At 39.9% G+C, this 15507-nt stretch overlaps 1 protein-coding gene across 2 annotated transcripts; it reads right to left on the bottom strand.

The window, feature by feature from the left end:
• Window positions 1-1960: 1960 nt before the first annotated feature.
• On the bottom strand, window positions 1961-13403 carry LOC123751430 (zinc finger protein ZFP2-like). Of its 2 annotated transcripts, none has more exons than XM_069300313.1 (2): window positions 13249-13403; window positions 1961-7935 (listed from the first exon to the last, which is right to left on the bottom strand). In XM_069300313.1, the coding sequence occupies exons 1-2, from the start codon at window positions 13266-13268 to the stop codon at window positions 5904-5906; spliced, it is 2052 nt and encodes a 683-aa protein (XP_069156414.1). In that variant the 5' UTR covers window positions 13269-13403; the 3' UTR covers window positions 1961-5903. The 2 variants fall into 2 exon arrangements, with proteins under 2 accessions (XP_069156414.1, XP_069156415.1); XM_069300314.1 differs by lacking the exon at window positions 13249-13403 and adding an exon at window positions 9822-9983.
• Window positions 13404-15507: the final 2104 nt, after the last annotated feature.

Below are 15507 nucleotides of genomic sequence, written 5' to 3'. Positions count from 1 at the left end.
TACCTGGGTGTTAGTCAGCTGTCACGGGCTGCTTCCTGGGGGTGGAGGCCTGGTCGAGGACCGGGCCGCGGGGACAATGAAAAGCCCCGAAATCATCTCGAGATATACGTATGTATTTTAGCTTAGCATTTTTAAAGCACTATACAATCACCTTCTGTGGTTGATTGTTCAATAAATTCCTGAACTATATGTTTAACAAACCTCTCACCCTGTCCATGGAGGACAGAAGAAAATGTATATATGCTGGTTAGCATTGTAAATGTGTGGCTACGTCTGTGGTTGAAAATAATAATAATAAAAAAACTGCGATGATGTGCGAGTTCGGTGATGTCACTGTTGTTGTCGCTCAAACACTCGACACTCGAGTATTCGACACTCAAGTACTCGACCTGAGTACTCGACCCGAGTACTTGCCTCGAATGCCACAACCAAACATAGCTGGGTCAAGCCCTGGCATTTTCTCTCTTCCTTGAATTTATTTATTTATATATATACAAGAAGGGTGAAGATCCACAAGGTTTTCTCTGAGTACTCTTAATTTTCTTCTCCAAGGTTATGGATCCCTACACTTGCACCAGAGGTGGTACCCCTTCTAGGTACATTGGGTTTATGAGAGTACTTAGCATTGATGTTTTTACATTCTTGTAAAGCCATTAACACACATAGCGTTTCGGGCAGGTCCTTCCTTAATCTAACAGGTAATTTTAACTAGGTAATTTGTAGCAAAATTGAAAAATATTAACAGGTGCATTGTAAGAAAATTTAAAGAAAATTAGTAGGTAAATTATATTGAAATTTGAGGATTATCAAAAGGTGTGTTGTAGCATAATTTTAGGATGTGTGAGTTTCCCCATGTAGTAATATATACCCCCGCCCCTGATATATCACAGTACCGTGACCACAGACGATCATTGGTGCAGGTGACAAACACAAGACAGAACACGAAACAATGGGTATAAATTGGGTATGAAAACATAAGAATGGAAGTAACTGCAGAAGGCCTAATGGCCCAACCCTCTTCTTCCTGCTTCTATGTTGGTTCGGGGTCTTGAAGTGGGTAGAATATAGATGTACATTAATTGGCTGTTGATTGCTGGTGTTGACTTTTTGATGTGTAGTGCCTCGCTGATGTCGAGCCTCCTGCTATCGTTGTATAGCAGCTATTGATATCTTCCTCGCTAATGGAACCTTCTACCTTTTGAAATCTTCCTCGTTAATGTCGAGGACATATTTGATGATACAGTTCTTTAATCTATTACCTAATGGTCCATAACAACGTATTTTATATCCCCGGATTTCAGCAATGGTAGAAAGCTACCTTGTGGTGATTGTAGTCCACATCAGTGATTAAGTTCTTTCTCTTGTTTGGCCTGATATCGTGCACCTTAATCCCAAAGATTATTTGGAATGCCATTGTAAATTATACTCTGTGTTCCTACTGTTGTCGAAAACACTCCTATCCAGAGTAGCTAATCACCAAATGAAATGATAAAAGATTTCAAGCCAGGAGAATTTGGCTTACCTTGGTTTAGTTGATTGTCATCAGGCGCCTTCTTGATCCTCCTTAAAGCACGGGGGAACCATCTTTATCCGAGTGTGTACTTGGTGCCGGCAAGTCTCCAAGTTCCTCAACATTGTCAAAGTTTTCAGGCGATGAGACGCCGTGTGTCTCCGCACCCGTCGCCATGTTTCCTGCTCCAACTCTTGACACGCTCCGCCAGCTGACTCACAGCTGATGGGGGACCAGCCTAAATCTTTATGTAGCCTTCATGCATTTTTCTTGTCATATCAATAACTTTCGTGCATTAATTATGCTTCTTTTATATTTAATATGTTATGTGGTCTAAGACTCTATATTAATAGTCATATTATTTGTGCACGTTACCTGTCTACACAAGATGATTATGATGATAATAATAATAATAATATTAGTAGTAATAATAATAATAAAACAATAATAATGAAAATAATTTTATTTATAAAAAATATATAATAATATGTTACAATGGCTAAATATTACACAGAAATTGTATATTAGATAAAGCTAATTATACAATATACGTATATGATAAAAGGACAAAAAACAAAACAAAACAAAAGCACAATTAAATGCGCTGAAGAAAGTTGTAGAAGCCACAACTTTAAGGTCAGATTCGACAAAGAATTCGAACGTCAGAATAGTTAAATTATAACTCAACAGGTATGATTAAGAAGCCTGGTAGGCGGGGCATGAAGAGCTTGACCTCACTCTCCCGTAGATACAGGTAGTTAGTGACTGATTGGTAATTATGGTATGATGTTTGCTTAGTATGTATACATAGCTTTATATATAAAGCACTAGTCAAATGCAGCATTACAGTCAACTTATTTCTATTTTTAACGAGCATATATTAGGTACATTCAAGTCTTGTTTGCTATACCATGTTGTTCTATATCTACATGCTTGTCGAAGGTCCCCCCATTTGACTTAATGATCTTTTTCATTTGGACTTTAAAATTTAACAGTTTTGGTATTTACATATTCGGCGGGTAGGCGGTTCCATGGGTTAATAACCCTAAGTGAAAAAGCCTCTCCTGTTCTTACTCCTACGTTGTGGCTTGTTGCGCTTGAAACCGTTGCTCCTTGTTTGTGTTACATCTGACCTTTTGAAGAAATTGCCCGGATCAACATCCTCCAAATTGTTCAATGTTTTAAAAGTTTCAATGAGGTCAGCCTCGTAATGCCTGGTTTGCAGTGTTGTTAGCCCTGTGGCCCCTCAACTGTTCCTGATATATCCCTGAACACGTGCGGGTTAGAGTATGAGAATATCTTCTAATGTTCATTAGGTAGGAGAATATTCCTGAGTGAATGAAATAGTTATAACCCAGTGGGCACCGTTAGTTGAAAGCGACCGACGTGATACAATAAACAGTGTGTAACGTCGGTCGCTTTCAACCAACGGTACCCACTGGGAAAAAGCTCCACTATCTTATGCTATTTGGTCTAAAATCCTTGATAACGGACATTCACTAACATCGTGTAGAGTGACGCTAGTCCTAGCTCCTGCTCACGGAGCTTCTGTGAATGAAAGTCGGTAAAATTAACAACAATTTATTTAGTAATATAAATAGCGTAAAAGTTAGATATAAAAATATAAATTGTCCTGTAAACAAACTCACGTGAAACAGAACACTGACATATAGGCTGCTCGAAACTGAATTACATTCAACTATAATAACCCTCAACTGAATCTCTTATTTGCTGTCTATCACAACCATCACTTTAATGATTACAAACTGTAAGTATTACACAGCAAAACTTACCAACAATTTATTATCATATAACCATAATGTGTCTAATTAACATCAATGTGTCTCTAATTATCATCAATGTATCTTTAATTAACATCAATGTGTCTCTAATTATCATCAATGTATCTTTAATTAACATCAATGTGTCTCTAATTAACATCAATATGTCTCTAATTAACATCAATGTGTCTCTAATTATCATCAATGTATCTTTAATTAACATCAATGTGTCTCTAATTAACATCAATGTAAGGCCTCTTTGGCAAACACCATGATGATGTTGGTACCTTATTGTAAACACTCAACTACCAATTCTCCTTTGTTGCTCTTACTGAGTGCTGGTTAAGTGATGACATTAACCAACTATATAATATTCCCAATTATTCTGCTATCCACAACTGTAGCCCTAACCAGAGAGGTGGCGGTCCACCAATAATTTAATTCATTCATTTTAATTTATTACCAAAAGAATATATCATGCACAAAACTTATCAAATCTACCCATGGAGAGTATATTTTTATCACTTCAAACTGAAGGGCCTGAACACTAACTTAACTTTGGGAGCAGTATACAGAATTTCTAATACATTGAATTAAATTAGCTGAATTAAATTCGAATGTTAGAAACTTAATAATAATGAACAACCTTCACAAAAATCAACTAAAATTAACTGGAGATTTCAATACTGACCTCTGCCAGCCAGGTAACCCCTTTGTTGCCAGCTTCCTCAACTGTATGAACTCCTGTGTGTTTTTGCCTTTGATTACTAAACCCACGAGAATTACTGAAACTGCCTCCACCCTTGACCACATTTGGACTACCGTAACCTCTCCACTAAGCTCTGGAATAATCACTGATGATACAACAGACCACTACCCAACATTTCTCCTAACCAACATTTTTAAACCTCTTGAAACAAAGAAAATAAGATTTAGACTACTTACTGAAGCTTCCATAAGTACCTTTACAGCTGCTGCCGGTAACATAAACTGGGAAACGGAATTCGGAAATATGACAAACATTAATCTAAGAGTGCAGACATTTCTTGGCAAAACTCTAAGCCTCTATAATATTCACTGTCCTTTACTTAGTAAGCAAGTCACAACTAAAAGTGCCATCAACCATTGGCTCAATAAGGTTTTACTTACTTCAATTGATAAAAAACATGAATATGAGAAGAAATACAGGCTTGGTATCATTCCCAGAGAATTGGCTAAGCAATACTCCTCACTGCTTTCTAAGATGTTAGAAAAAGTCAAGACAACCCACTATGAAAATAATTTTAAACATATAAAAGGTAACAAGAAGAAAACATGGAACAATATTTCACAGATATTAGAGTCAAAGAAGACCTTGGATAACAGAAACAATATTCCTAGCTGGAAATAATGGAATTTTATCAGCCGCTGACACGATTTCTAAATTCAATAGCTTCTTTTCGTCTATTGGCACCTCCATTGCAAATGAGATCACAGCACCCCAAGTAATGTGAGCGACTACCTCTCTGGCAGCTATTTTGAGACGCTGTACATGTCCCCAGCTAATTCCTCATATATTATTTATATTACTCTCTCATAACTAAATCCTGTAACCCTTCTGAGATACCAACCCTAATCTATAAACACTTCTCAAGGTTTCTAGCTCCTGCAATAGCGATGCTCTACAATAAATCACTGGAGCTCCAAGACTTTCTGGATGCTCTTAAAATGACTAGAGTCATTGCAGTCCATAAGAGTAGAGATTTCACAGAAATCAACAATTTCAGACCTTCCCACCTTGTCCAAAATCTTTGAGAAACTCATACACAAACAACTCTATTCGTTTTTCGATAAACACAATATACTGCACTCACTTCCAGCCAATATGGCTTCATTCCCCATGAAAGCACCAATGATGCTCTTATAAATATGCTTAACCTAATACATGCCCCTCTTGACAAATATGTGTACCACATTGGTCTGCTTGTTGACCTTAGTAATGCTTTTGACAACCACAATAACCTTCTTCTCAAACTCCAACACTATGGAGTCAGAGGTCACTCCCTCCAGTTCTTGCAATCTTATCTCAGTGACAGGAAGCAGTATGTTCCAGTGAACGAGGCTACTTTTCCCGTTCTACTAATTAACATTGGCGTTCCGCAGAGTAGTATACTTGGTCCACTCCTATATCTACGAGAGGAGAAAGAGATAATCGAAATTCGAATAAATTCGAACCCTCGACCTGGGTACTCCCAAGTCATGCACCTTACCTCTGGACCACAACATGGGATTCAATCGAATCCACAGTACCTCTTGCTCCAAATTTTTCTCACTGATATATCACACTAGTGTGATCTGCTTGTGTAAATAATAATAATAATAATAATAATAATAATAATAATAATAATAATAATAATAAATAAAGCCACAAATACACAAATGAGAAATAAACTAACAAATGTGAGATGTTCTCACATTTGTTTCTAATGATAAACGTATATAAAGGTGATAGAGTACAAGAAATGTATCTAATGATAAACAATATAAAGGTGATAGAGTACAAGAGAGCCAAGCCTTAGGTAGCCAAGAGTGAGGCTGTGAGGTAGTCAGTTGTTGGATGGTCGAACATATGATCAATAATGAGGTACTGAAGTGTGAGGAGCAGGATGAGGCGCTTCACGCTTGATTGTGGTGATGCCGTTGACGATGAGGAGTGAGGTGCTCTCTAGGAACTGTCTATCTGATGTCTTCTGCATCTCCAGCTCTTCTGCCCACTTCTCCACTGTCTCATTCTCCTCTTTCACACTCACTTCTGCTTCCTTAATCATGGGAGAACTTCTCTGCATCACACAAGCATCTTTGATCACTTCTATGTCACATTTTTCCTTCACCTTGAGTTCCCTAGTTGAATAATAGTCGTTGCCAAGATCTTGACATGTTCCCCATATACCATTAATGTGTTTACTTTCTAAATTATAATCCTCTGTCTCCTCCTCCTCTTTCAAACCCACTTCTTCTGCTTCCGTAATCATGGGATAACTTCTCTGCATCACACAAGCATTTTTTATCACTTCTATGTCACATTTATCCCTCACCTGCAGTTCCCTGGTTGAAATATAGTTGTTGTCAAGATCTCGACATGTTCCCCATATACCATTCACGTGATTACTGTCTAAATTATCATATACTTCTTTATTTCCGAGATATTTTCTACCCTCATCCTTATTTAGCTTATCATTCATGTTTATGTTATCAAAATTAGTTTCACTAGTATAACATGTATCCTGAGAGAAGACGTTTACAGCTGTTTCGTGATGGTCAACAGCTGTGTTGTTGTGCACAACTTGTGAATGGTCTGAAGGGACGTTTGTGACTTGCTGTTGATCGATATTAATGTGAGCATCACTGTTGTCTCTCGACGTACTAACTGTACCCGAGTTGTAAACCTTCACTATCAAGGCTGGATTGCTATATTTTTGGCAATGAGTCATTCTATGGAGTAAGTTGTCATAACCTTTCCTTCCAGGTTCAGCATGATCAAGCAGATGCGTTACAAGACCTTCGTATGTTTTACAATCCTCACGACAGAAGTCACATAAAAAAGATACATGTGTTTTTGTGCAATCCGTGATCCTCCTATGTTTTCGAGCGGTGCTCTCATTATTAAACTGGGTTCCACATAGCTTACAAAAGAATGGTTTAAAAACATAGTTTCTCTTGCATCCAGTTTGTGAAGTTTGGTGACGGAGAACATGTCTCTTAGAGTTGAACATCCTTCCACATTGTTCACACTGAAATCTACCAATATTAGTATGAGTTTTCGTATGCATGATGAGAGAACTTCTTGCTGTATAACTTTTCATACATATGTCACACTTGTAAGGTTTTTCATTTGAATGTACGGATTTTAGATGGCTTGCCAACGTATTTTTGCTTTTAAACTTTTTTCCACATTCTCCGCATTCAAATGGTCTTTCATTTGAATGCATAACCATATGATTTTTAAGTGTAACCTTGGCGATAAACAGTTTTTTACATATTTTACACTCAATCTTACTTTTTCTTTGACACACCAATATGTGTCCACGATACCCTATTCTCGTAACAAATTTTTTGGGGCAATTGGTACATTGGTATTGTTCTTCTCCTGTATGACGCCGCATGTGGTCAGCTCGAGTTGCACTCTGAGTGAACCTTGCACCACAAATATTGCACTCATAGGGTTTCTCACCTGTGTGGCCTCTCATGTGCATTATGAGTACTGATCGTGTTGTGAAGGCCTTTGAGCAATTGTCACACTTGTATGGTCTCTCACCTGTGTGTTTTCTTCTGTGGATATCGAGGCCAGATTTGGTTACAAATTTCTTGTCACAGTCTTGGCACTCATGTGGTTTGTCTGCTTCATGTCTCTTCATGTGTCTTTCAAAGCTCAATGTTGTGGCGAACGTCAACTGGCAGATGTTACAGCGATGGATTATTGTTTTGGTCAGAGCACCAGGCTGTTGGTGCTCGCCGGTCTGTTGCAGGTCTCCATTCTCCTGGTGTTTCTCAGTGTGTTTCTCATCCTCGTTACACTGTTTCTCATCAGCTGATTGTCGGTTCTCAGCTGTCCGTTTGAGGAGCTTACTGGACAGTTTGCGGCTCCGTCCCATGATTGTCGCCTCTCTGGAACCAAATGAAAGATTGAATTATACACAAATGATTATCATAAGGCATCCAAGTGTTTAAAATCTGTGTCTACACATTTTTATCCAGCATTTATAATTTGATTTAGGTTCTGTTAAGAAGATAATGAACGTTTAAAGACTGTTCAATCCTAACATTGTCGACGAACAATCGGGTATCCCGGGTTCGATCCTCGGGCGCGACAGAGATGATTGGGTATGTTTTCTTTCACCTAATGCCACTGTTCAACTAGAAGTAAACAGGCAACTGAGTTAGGTGAATTAAATTGAGTTCGAGAGTTAGGCAACTGTTGTGTGTTGCCTGTCGCTGCCTGCGTCTTGTTTAGCACTTACCGTGACGTCACTATAGGTCTTTGTCAGCGTCTGTGTATGGTACGCGTTCACGTGAACATGTTCAATAGTCAAGGAATGTTTACGTGAACATGCTGAACAGTCAAGGAATGTTTACGTGAACATGCTGAACAGTCAAGGAATGTTTACGTGAACATGCTGAACAGTCATGGAATGTTTACGTGAACATGCTGAACAGTCAAGGTTAGAATAAGTGTATCTGTTCAACAGTCAAGGCAGGATTTATTAAAAGGTTGATCTATATAGACGCAGGATTCAAGCATACGTTCATACACATTCCTCTGAATATTTTGAACTTTAACAACAACAAATATTAATTTATGAGTCGAAATGTACACAACAGCGCTCATAAGACCTTCAGTAAGCTTTATTAGGAAAGCTGAGAGAAAGGGGAGAGGTTTCTACTTCTACGCAATTTTTGCCCTCATTATCATGTGGTAATAGTTAAGGTCATCTAAGTCATATGGTTCAATAGGCCTTCTGCAGTTACCTTCATTCTTATGTTCTATGTTCACTTCGGGCTCACCGTAGCCCTTGCTACTTGGAACTTTTTATTTAGAGTAGCTGAATCTAAAATAGCAACAACAAACAACAATTTATTTAAGTCCTGCTCTATATTCAGGACAAAACTATACTATCTGACTGGTCAGTAAACAGGTGTGGCCTACATCTAGCGGGCAGAGGTTGGGAGGTCTGAAGCCCCTACACCCTTCCAAATTCATTCCTTCTAACTTCGAGGGATGGGTTTGGTAGGATTGGGGGGGAGGGGGTGTTTTTTATTTATTATTATTTTCTACCACAGACGTGGCCACACATTTACAATGCTAACCAGCATATATACATTTTCTTCTGTCCTCCATGGACAGGATGTGAGATCTGTTAAACATATAGTTGATCGAACAATCAACCACTAAAGGTGATTGTAGTGCTTTTAAAATGCTAATCAAACCTACAGACATAAATACATAGATACACAGAGTTACGTCTGCCCTACATAAAGTGGTCGATATGTTCTTTACATAGGGAGGGGTTTGTGTTGTCACCGCAGGTGCGCTTCACTCAATCCCTCTTCCCCCCCCCCCCCTTCAACAGCACAGCTCCACCTGTAGAGAGCCCCGGGGCCAGCTTTATCTGTTGCCTTCTTCCTCTTGACATACCTGTCAGGCTTATACAGTCTCAACAATTATTAATCTACCTTTTTTTTATAAATATTGCTGTTCTTGCTAAATTATTCATATAGATAAGATACTGGCCACTATATGCAACAGATCCCGTTATCAAAGCACCGCCCCTCCAAGGTCGAGCCATACACACACCCCTCACGATGGAACCCCACAACAGTTGCCAAACTCCTGGGTATCTATTTACTGCTAGGTGAACAGAAGCATTATGTTAAAGGAAATGTGCCCAACCATTTCTCTCCGGCCTAGGAATGGAACCCAGGTTTCCCGACTGTGAGTCGAGAATGAATTATGACGGGTATACGGCACAGGAATGTAAAATGCAGCTACATACCACAACGGTGTCGATCACACCATGCAGCGCTGGCGTCCACACGTTGTAATAGCCAGACTGTTATGTAAACGTTGTGTAAACCCGCAGCAGCGTAGCGACACCTGGCGTCCACAGGTGGAGACTGAGGCAGCCAGGCCTCGACTGGCGCCTATACTGTCTCATAATATCATCATTCTTGCCATCATCCGCCATATACGCCATGTTGTAGATGTCTCAATAGATTTATTTGTATATATATATATATATATATATATATATATATATATATATATATATATATATATATATATATATATATATATATATATATGTGTATATATATATATATATATATATATATATATATATATATATATATATATATATATATATATATATATATATATATATATATATATATATATATATATATATATGTTGTACCTAGTAGCCAGAACGTCGTACTCGGCCAACTATGCAAGGCCCGATTTGCCTAATAAGCCAAGTTTTCCTGAATTAATATATTTTCTCTAATTTTTTTCTTATGAAATGATAAAGCTACCCATTTCATTATGAATGAGGTCAATTTTGTTTAATTGGAGTTAAAATTAATGTAGATATATGACCGAACCTAACCAACCCTACCTAACCTAACCTAACCCATCTTTATAGGTTAGGTTAGGTAGCCGAAAAAGTTAGGTTATGTTAGGTTAGGTAGGTTAGGTAGTCGAAAAACAATTAATTCATGAAAACTTGGCTTATTAGGCAAATCGGGCCTTGCAAAGTAGGCAGAGAAGTGCATTCTGGCTACTAGGTACGACATATATATATATATATATATATATATATATATATATATATATATATATATATATATATATATATATATATATATATATATATATATATATATATATATCAAGAAACATATCTCTTTTCACAACCAGACCATCACCAGAGAAATCTTAACAAGCAACACAGAAATCATCGATAGATACAGCGAAGGCAGGACACTCGACAACTGAAAACTCACACCCCAGAAGAAGAGTTTTCAGTTGCATGTATGCCTGGGGATCATTTAGGCTTGTTCGCATTTGTGTTCCTCACGTGTGCCCCAAAGAATAAGGGGAGTTGATAAAATACTATGCCCAAGATTACCATCAGAGTGCCGGCGGGCTGATGGGCAAATAGCCTCGGGTACCATCAGCTTTTGTCCGGTCGTGATGGTGGAGTGGATTAAGTGCCCTGTACACCAGTTGCAAAGTGTATATATTATTAGTGTATATATATATCACGTGCATATATATATCATATTTATATATCATATATATAGCATATATATATATATATCATATATATATATCATTCATATAGTGTATAAATATATTACGACCGGACAAAAACTGATGGTATCCAAGGCTATTTAGCCCATCAGCCCGCCGGCACTCTGATGGTAATCTTGGGCATAGCATTTTATCAAATCACCTCATTCTTTGGGGCACACATGAGGAACACAAATGCGAACAAGCCTGAATGGATCCCAGGACTATATGCAACTGAAAACTCACACCCCAGAAGTGACTCGAACCCATACTGCCAGGAGCAACGCAACTGGTATGTACAGGACGCCTTAATCCACTTGACCATCACAACCGGACAAAAACTGACGGTAGCCGAGGCTATTTAGCCCATCAGCTCGCCGGCACTCTGATGGTAAACTTGGTGCCTCGCCTCAGGAAAAGACAAACGGTCCCGGTGCTTCAAGTTGAGGACGGCTGCCTAAAGTTTGTAACGTATACACGTGTGGGAGAAGGTAGGGTGGGCCTCACCGCAATTGAAGTAGCGGGCCTGGGGAGAAGTGCACTCCAACTTGGAGTGACCCTCATCCCCACACAATGGACAGAGAGAGACAGGACTAGAGCATTTGAGGGCACCATGCCCAAACTTCCAGCACTTGTTACAGAGACGAGGAGATGGAATATACTCCTGAATGGAGCATCTGGCACCCAGCAAGAATGACAGAGGGCGGAAGGGTCCTACCATCAAAGAAAATCTTCACAGCCCGAAGGGGCAGACGGCGACAGCCACGAGGGAGACGAGCAAACGTATCCACCTGAAGGGCGGAATGGCTTTGGGCCTCAAGGATATGCTTGATATCCTCGTGGCAGTCTTTTAGATTTCTAACTCCGGTTGCAACATGGTGCGGGAGGAGAACATTGCCAACACTGGCATTTAACAGAGCGTTCTTGGAGACCCGAACAGGGGTCTCGCCAATGCAGGATAAGGCGGCCAAGCGGGTGACTGCATCCTGAGAAGGAGCAGCAATGACACAGGTACCAAGACGAGTGGAGTTGAAAATAACAGAGGCATCTACTGAATCAACAAGATGCCTATGAAGGGAAAAGTCGTCAGGAGGAGTTGAATCTTAAGGATGGAGGTCAAAGCACATAGTCCACATAGCAGGACCAAACAAGGCATGGTACGAATTAGTATGGGAAGGGAGCATACGAGAGCGGCCGTGGCGGGGACGGCGGTGAGAACCTCTAGAGAGAGATGGGTCATAAGGCACAGTAGTCACAATGAGAGATGGAGCCGTGCAAGAGAATAAGAGTATAAGAGAATGCAAGCTGCTGTGGTCACCACAGCAGGCTTGAGGCTCGACCCATCCACAGAGGAGGGAGGGGAGCAGGAAGTAGTCCGGTCTGAGCCTAAACCGGGCCCTGCAGCGGGGGCTACAGAGCCCGGTCTTCCAGGACAGTCCGACTCAGGGCCCTGGGGCCTGGTCGCCCACCCCATGAGCCTGGGAAAGAGAAGTCGTGTCATCATCCATGCATCAATCAATTGAAAGGTTTGGGACCCGGAACCAAGGGTCCCAAACCACCTACCAGGGCAGCCAGGGAGGCCGAGCGCGGGCCAGTGCAGGAAGGTAGCGTCGTCCCCAGCGGTGCTCCCCCTTTTCAACAGGGGAGTCCTACTACATCGTCCATTCTCCCACACTGGTGCTAAGACCCCATTTCCCCTATCGCCCCAGCCTGGACACCCAACCATGCACTCAGGGCGGCCCCTCACGGGCGACCTCTCCAGCAGGTGGTCCGATGGCTGACAAGGCCCCTACGTGGTGCCCTTCAGCACGTACACCACCCAAAGAGGAGGCAGGAGGGGGGACAAAGGCAACCCACACCGGTCCCAGGGAGGTATACGTGAGCCCTCACCACGGCAAGGAAGCACTACGGAGGGGTGTAGGGACTGTAGTCCACAGTGATGTGGACTACATCACTTCTTTCGCTTGTTTGGCCTGATATCGTGCACCTTAATCCCGAAGAATTTGTTTGAATGCCATTGTAAATTATACTCTGTGTTCCTGCTGTTGTCGAAAACTCTAATATCCAGAGAAGCTGGTCACCAATTGAAATTATAACAGTTTTAAAGCCAGGAGAATTTGGCCTACCTTTGGTTGATGTTTGTCATCAGGCTCCTTCTTGATCCTCCTTAAAGCACGGGGGAACCATCTTTATCCGTGTGTGTGCTTGGTGCCGGCAAGTCTCCACGTTACTCAACATTTTCAAAGTTTTCAGGCGATGAGACGCCGTGTGTCTCCGCACCCGTCGCCATGTTTCCTGCTCCAACTCTTGACACGCTCCTCCAGCTGACTCACAGCTGATGGGGGACCAGCCTAAATCTTTATGTAGCCTTCATGCATTTTTCTTGTCATATCAATAACTTTCGTGCATTAATTATGCTTCTTGTATATTTAATATATTATGTGGTCTAAGACTCTATATTAATATGCAACAACTTTACCATTGTGATCATTGCTGTCTTCTTATATGTAAAGGAATTTGCTGTATGGTGCCTATTAATCTTTGTTTAAATTACCAATCAAGCTGTCAATGCAATCAATTAGAGCTACCAATGTGCTTTAATATACCTACTAATCTCTCTCATCTCATTTTTTTCTTGCAATGTAGCTTTAGCTTTGATGTCCAAAGGGATTGGAAAGGATGGGGGAGGTAGAGGGATGGGGAGATGAAATTCAGGAAGAGGATGCGGGTGTAGAGAGAGAGGAGGATTGAAAGTTCGGTGGGCTGTCCACCATGGGTTGACATTTTTGTATGTGTTGTTTGTTTGCGTGTGTGTTATGTTGGGTTGTCAGTACATTGGCTGGGGGGGCTAGTGTTTGTGACCTTGTTGGTGTCCTAAAGCACTAGAGCCGATGGAGTTGGCTGAAGGAGGTTAATCTTAGCAACATCAGGGTAGTTACACTTCTGGTACCACGACAAAGGGTTTTTTGGTTTTATATTTTTTTGTAAGAGTTTTATTATTATTATTATTATTATATTTTTTTGGCAATGTATCTGTTATCATTTTATTAATTCTGCTAGAATTTACCTACTTAAAATTATCTGTTAGATAAGGACCTGCCCGAAACGCTGCGCGTACTAGTGGCTTTACAAGATTGTAAATAATATGCTATGTATTCTCACAAACCCAATGTACCCTTCTTGTATATAAATAAATAAATAAATATATAAATAATAAATATTATTTGTGCACGTTACCTGTCTACACAAGATGATGATGATGATAATAATAATAATAATAATAATAATAATAATAATAATAATAATAATAATAATCATAAAGCAATAATAATGAAAATAATCTTATTTATAAAAAAATATATATAAGAATATGTTACAATGGCTAATTATTACACATAAATTATATATAAGATAAAGCTAATTATACAATATACGTATATGATTAAAGGCAAAAAAAAAACAGAAATAAATGCGCTGAAGAAAGTTGTAGAAGCCACAACTTTAAGGTCAGATTCGACAAAAAATTCGAACGTCAGAATAGTTAAATTATAATTCAACAGGTATGATTAAGAAGCCTGGTAGGCGGGGCATGAAGAGCTTGACCTCACTCTCCCGTAGATACTGGTAGTTAGTGACTGATTGGTAATTATGGTATGATGTTTGCGGTCATCTTATTTTTATTTTTAACAAGGATATATTAGGAACAATCGAACGTCTGCTATACCATGTTGTTCTGTATCTACATGCTTGTCGAAGATTCCCCCATTCGACATGATGATCTTTTCAAGTTGGACTTTAAAAGTTAACAGTTTTTTGGCATTTACATCTTCGGCGGGTAGGCGGTTCCATGGGTTAATAACCCTGTGGATGAAAAAGCCTCTCCTGTTCTTAGTCCTACATTGTAGCTTGTTGCGCTTGAAACCGTTGCTCCTTGTTTGTGTTACATCTGACCTTTTGAAGAAATTGCCCGGATCAACATCCTCCAAATTGTTCAATGTTTTAAAAGTTTCAATGAGGTCAGCCTCGTAATGCCTGGTTTGCAGTGTTGTTAGCCCTGTGGCCCCTCAACTGTTCCTGATATATCCCTGAACACGTGCGGGTTAGAGTATGAGAATATCTTCTAATGTTCATTAGGTAGGAGAATATTCCTGGGTGAATGAAATAGTTATAACCCAGTGGGCACCGTTAGTTGAAAGCGACCGACGTGATACAATAAACAGTGTGTAACGTCGGTCGCTTTCAACCAACGGTACCCACTGGGAAAAAGCTCCACTATCTTATGCTATTTGGTCTAAAATCTTAGATAACGGGCATTCACTAACATCGTGTAGAGTGACGCTAGTCCTAGCTCCTGCTCACAGAGTTTCTGGGAATGAAAATCGGTA

Source organism: Procambarus clarkii, chromosome 43 (assembly GCF_040958095.1).
Source record: "Procambarus clarkii isolate CNS0578487 chromosome 43, FALCON_Pclarkii_2.0, whole genome shotgun sequence".
In the NCBI taxonomy this organism is placed as follows: domain Eukaryota; kingdom Metazoa; phylum Arthropoda; class Malacostraca; order Decapoda; family Cambaridae; genus Procambarus; species Procambarus clarkii.
Note: the sequence above shows the minus strand (reverse complement) of the source record. Positions and strands in the feature narration are given on the sequence as shown.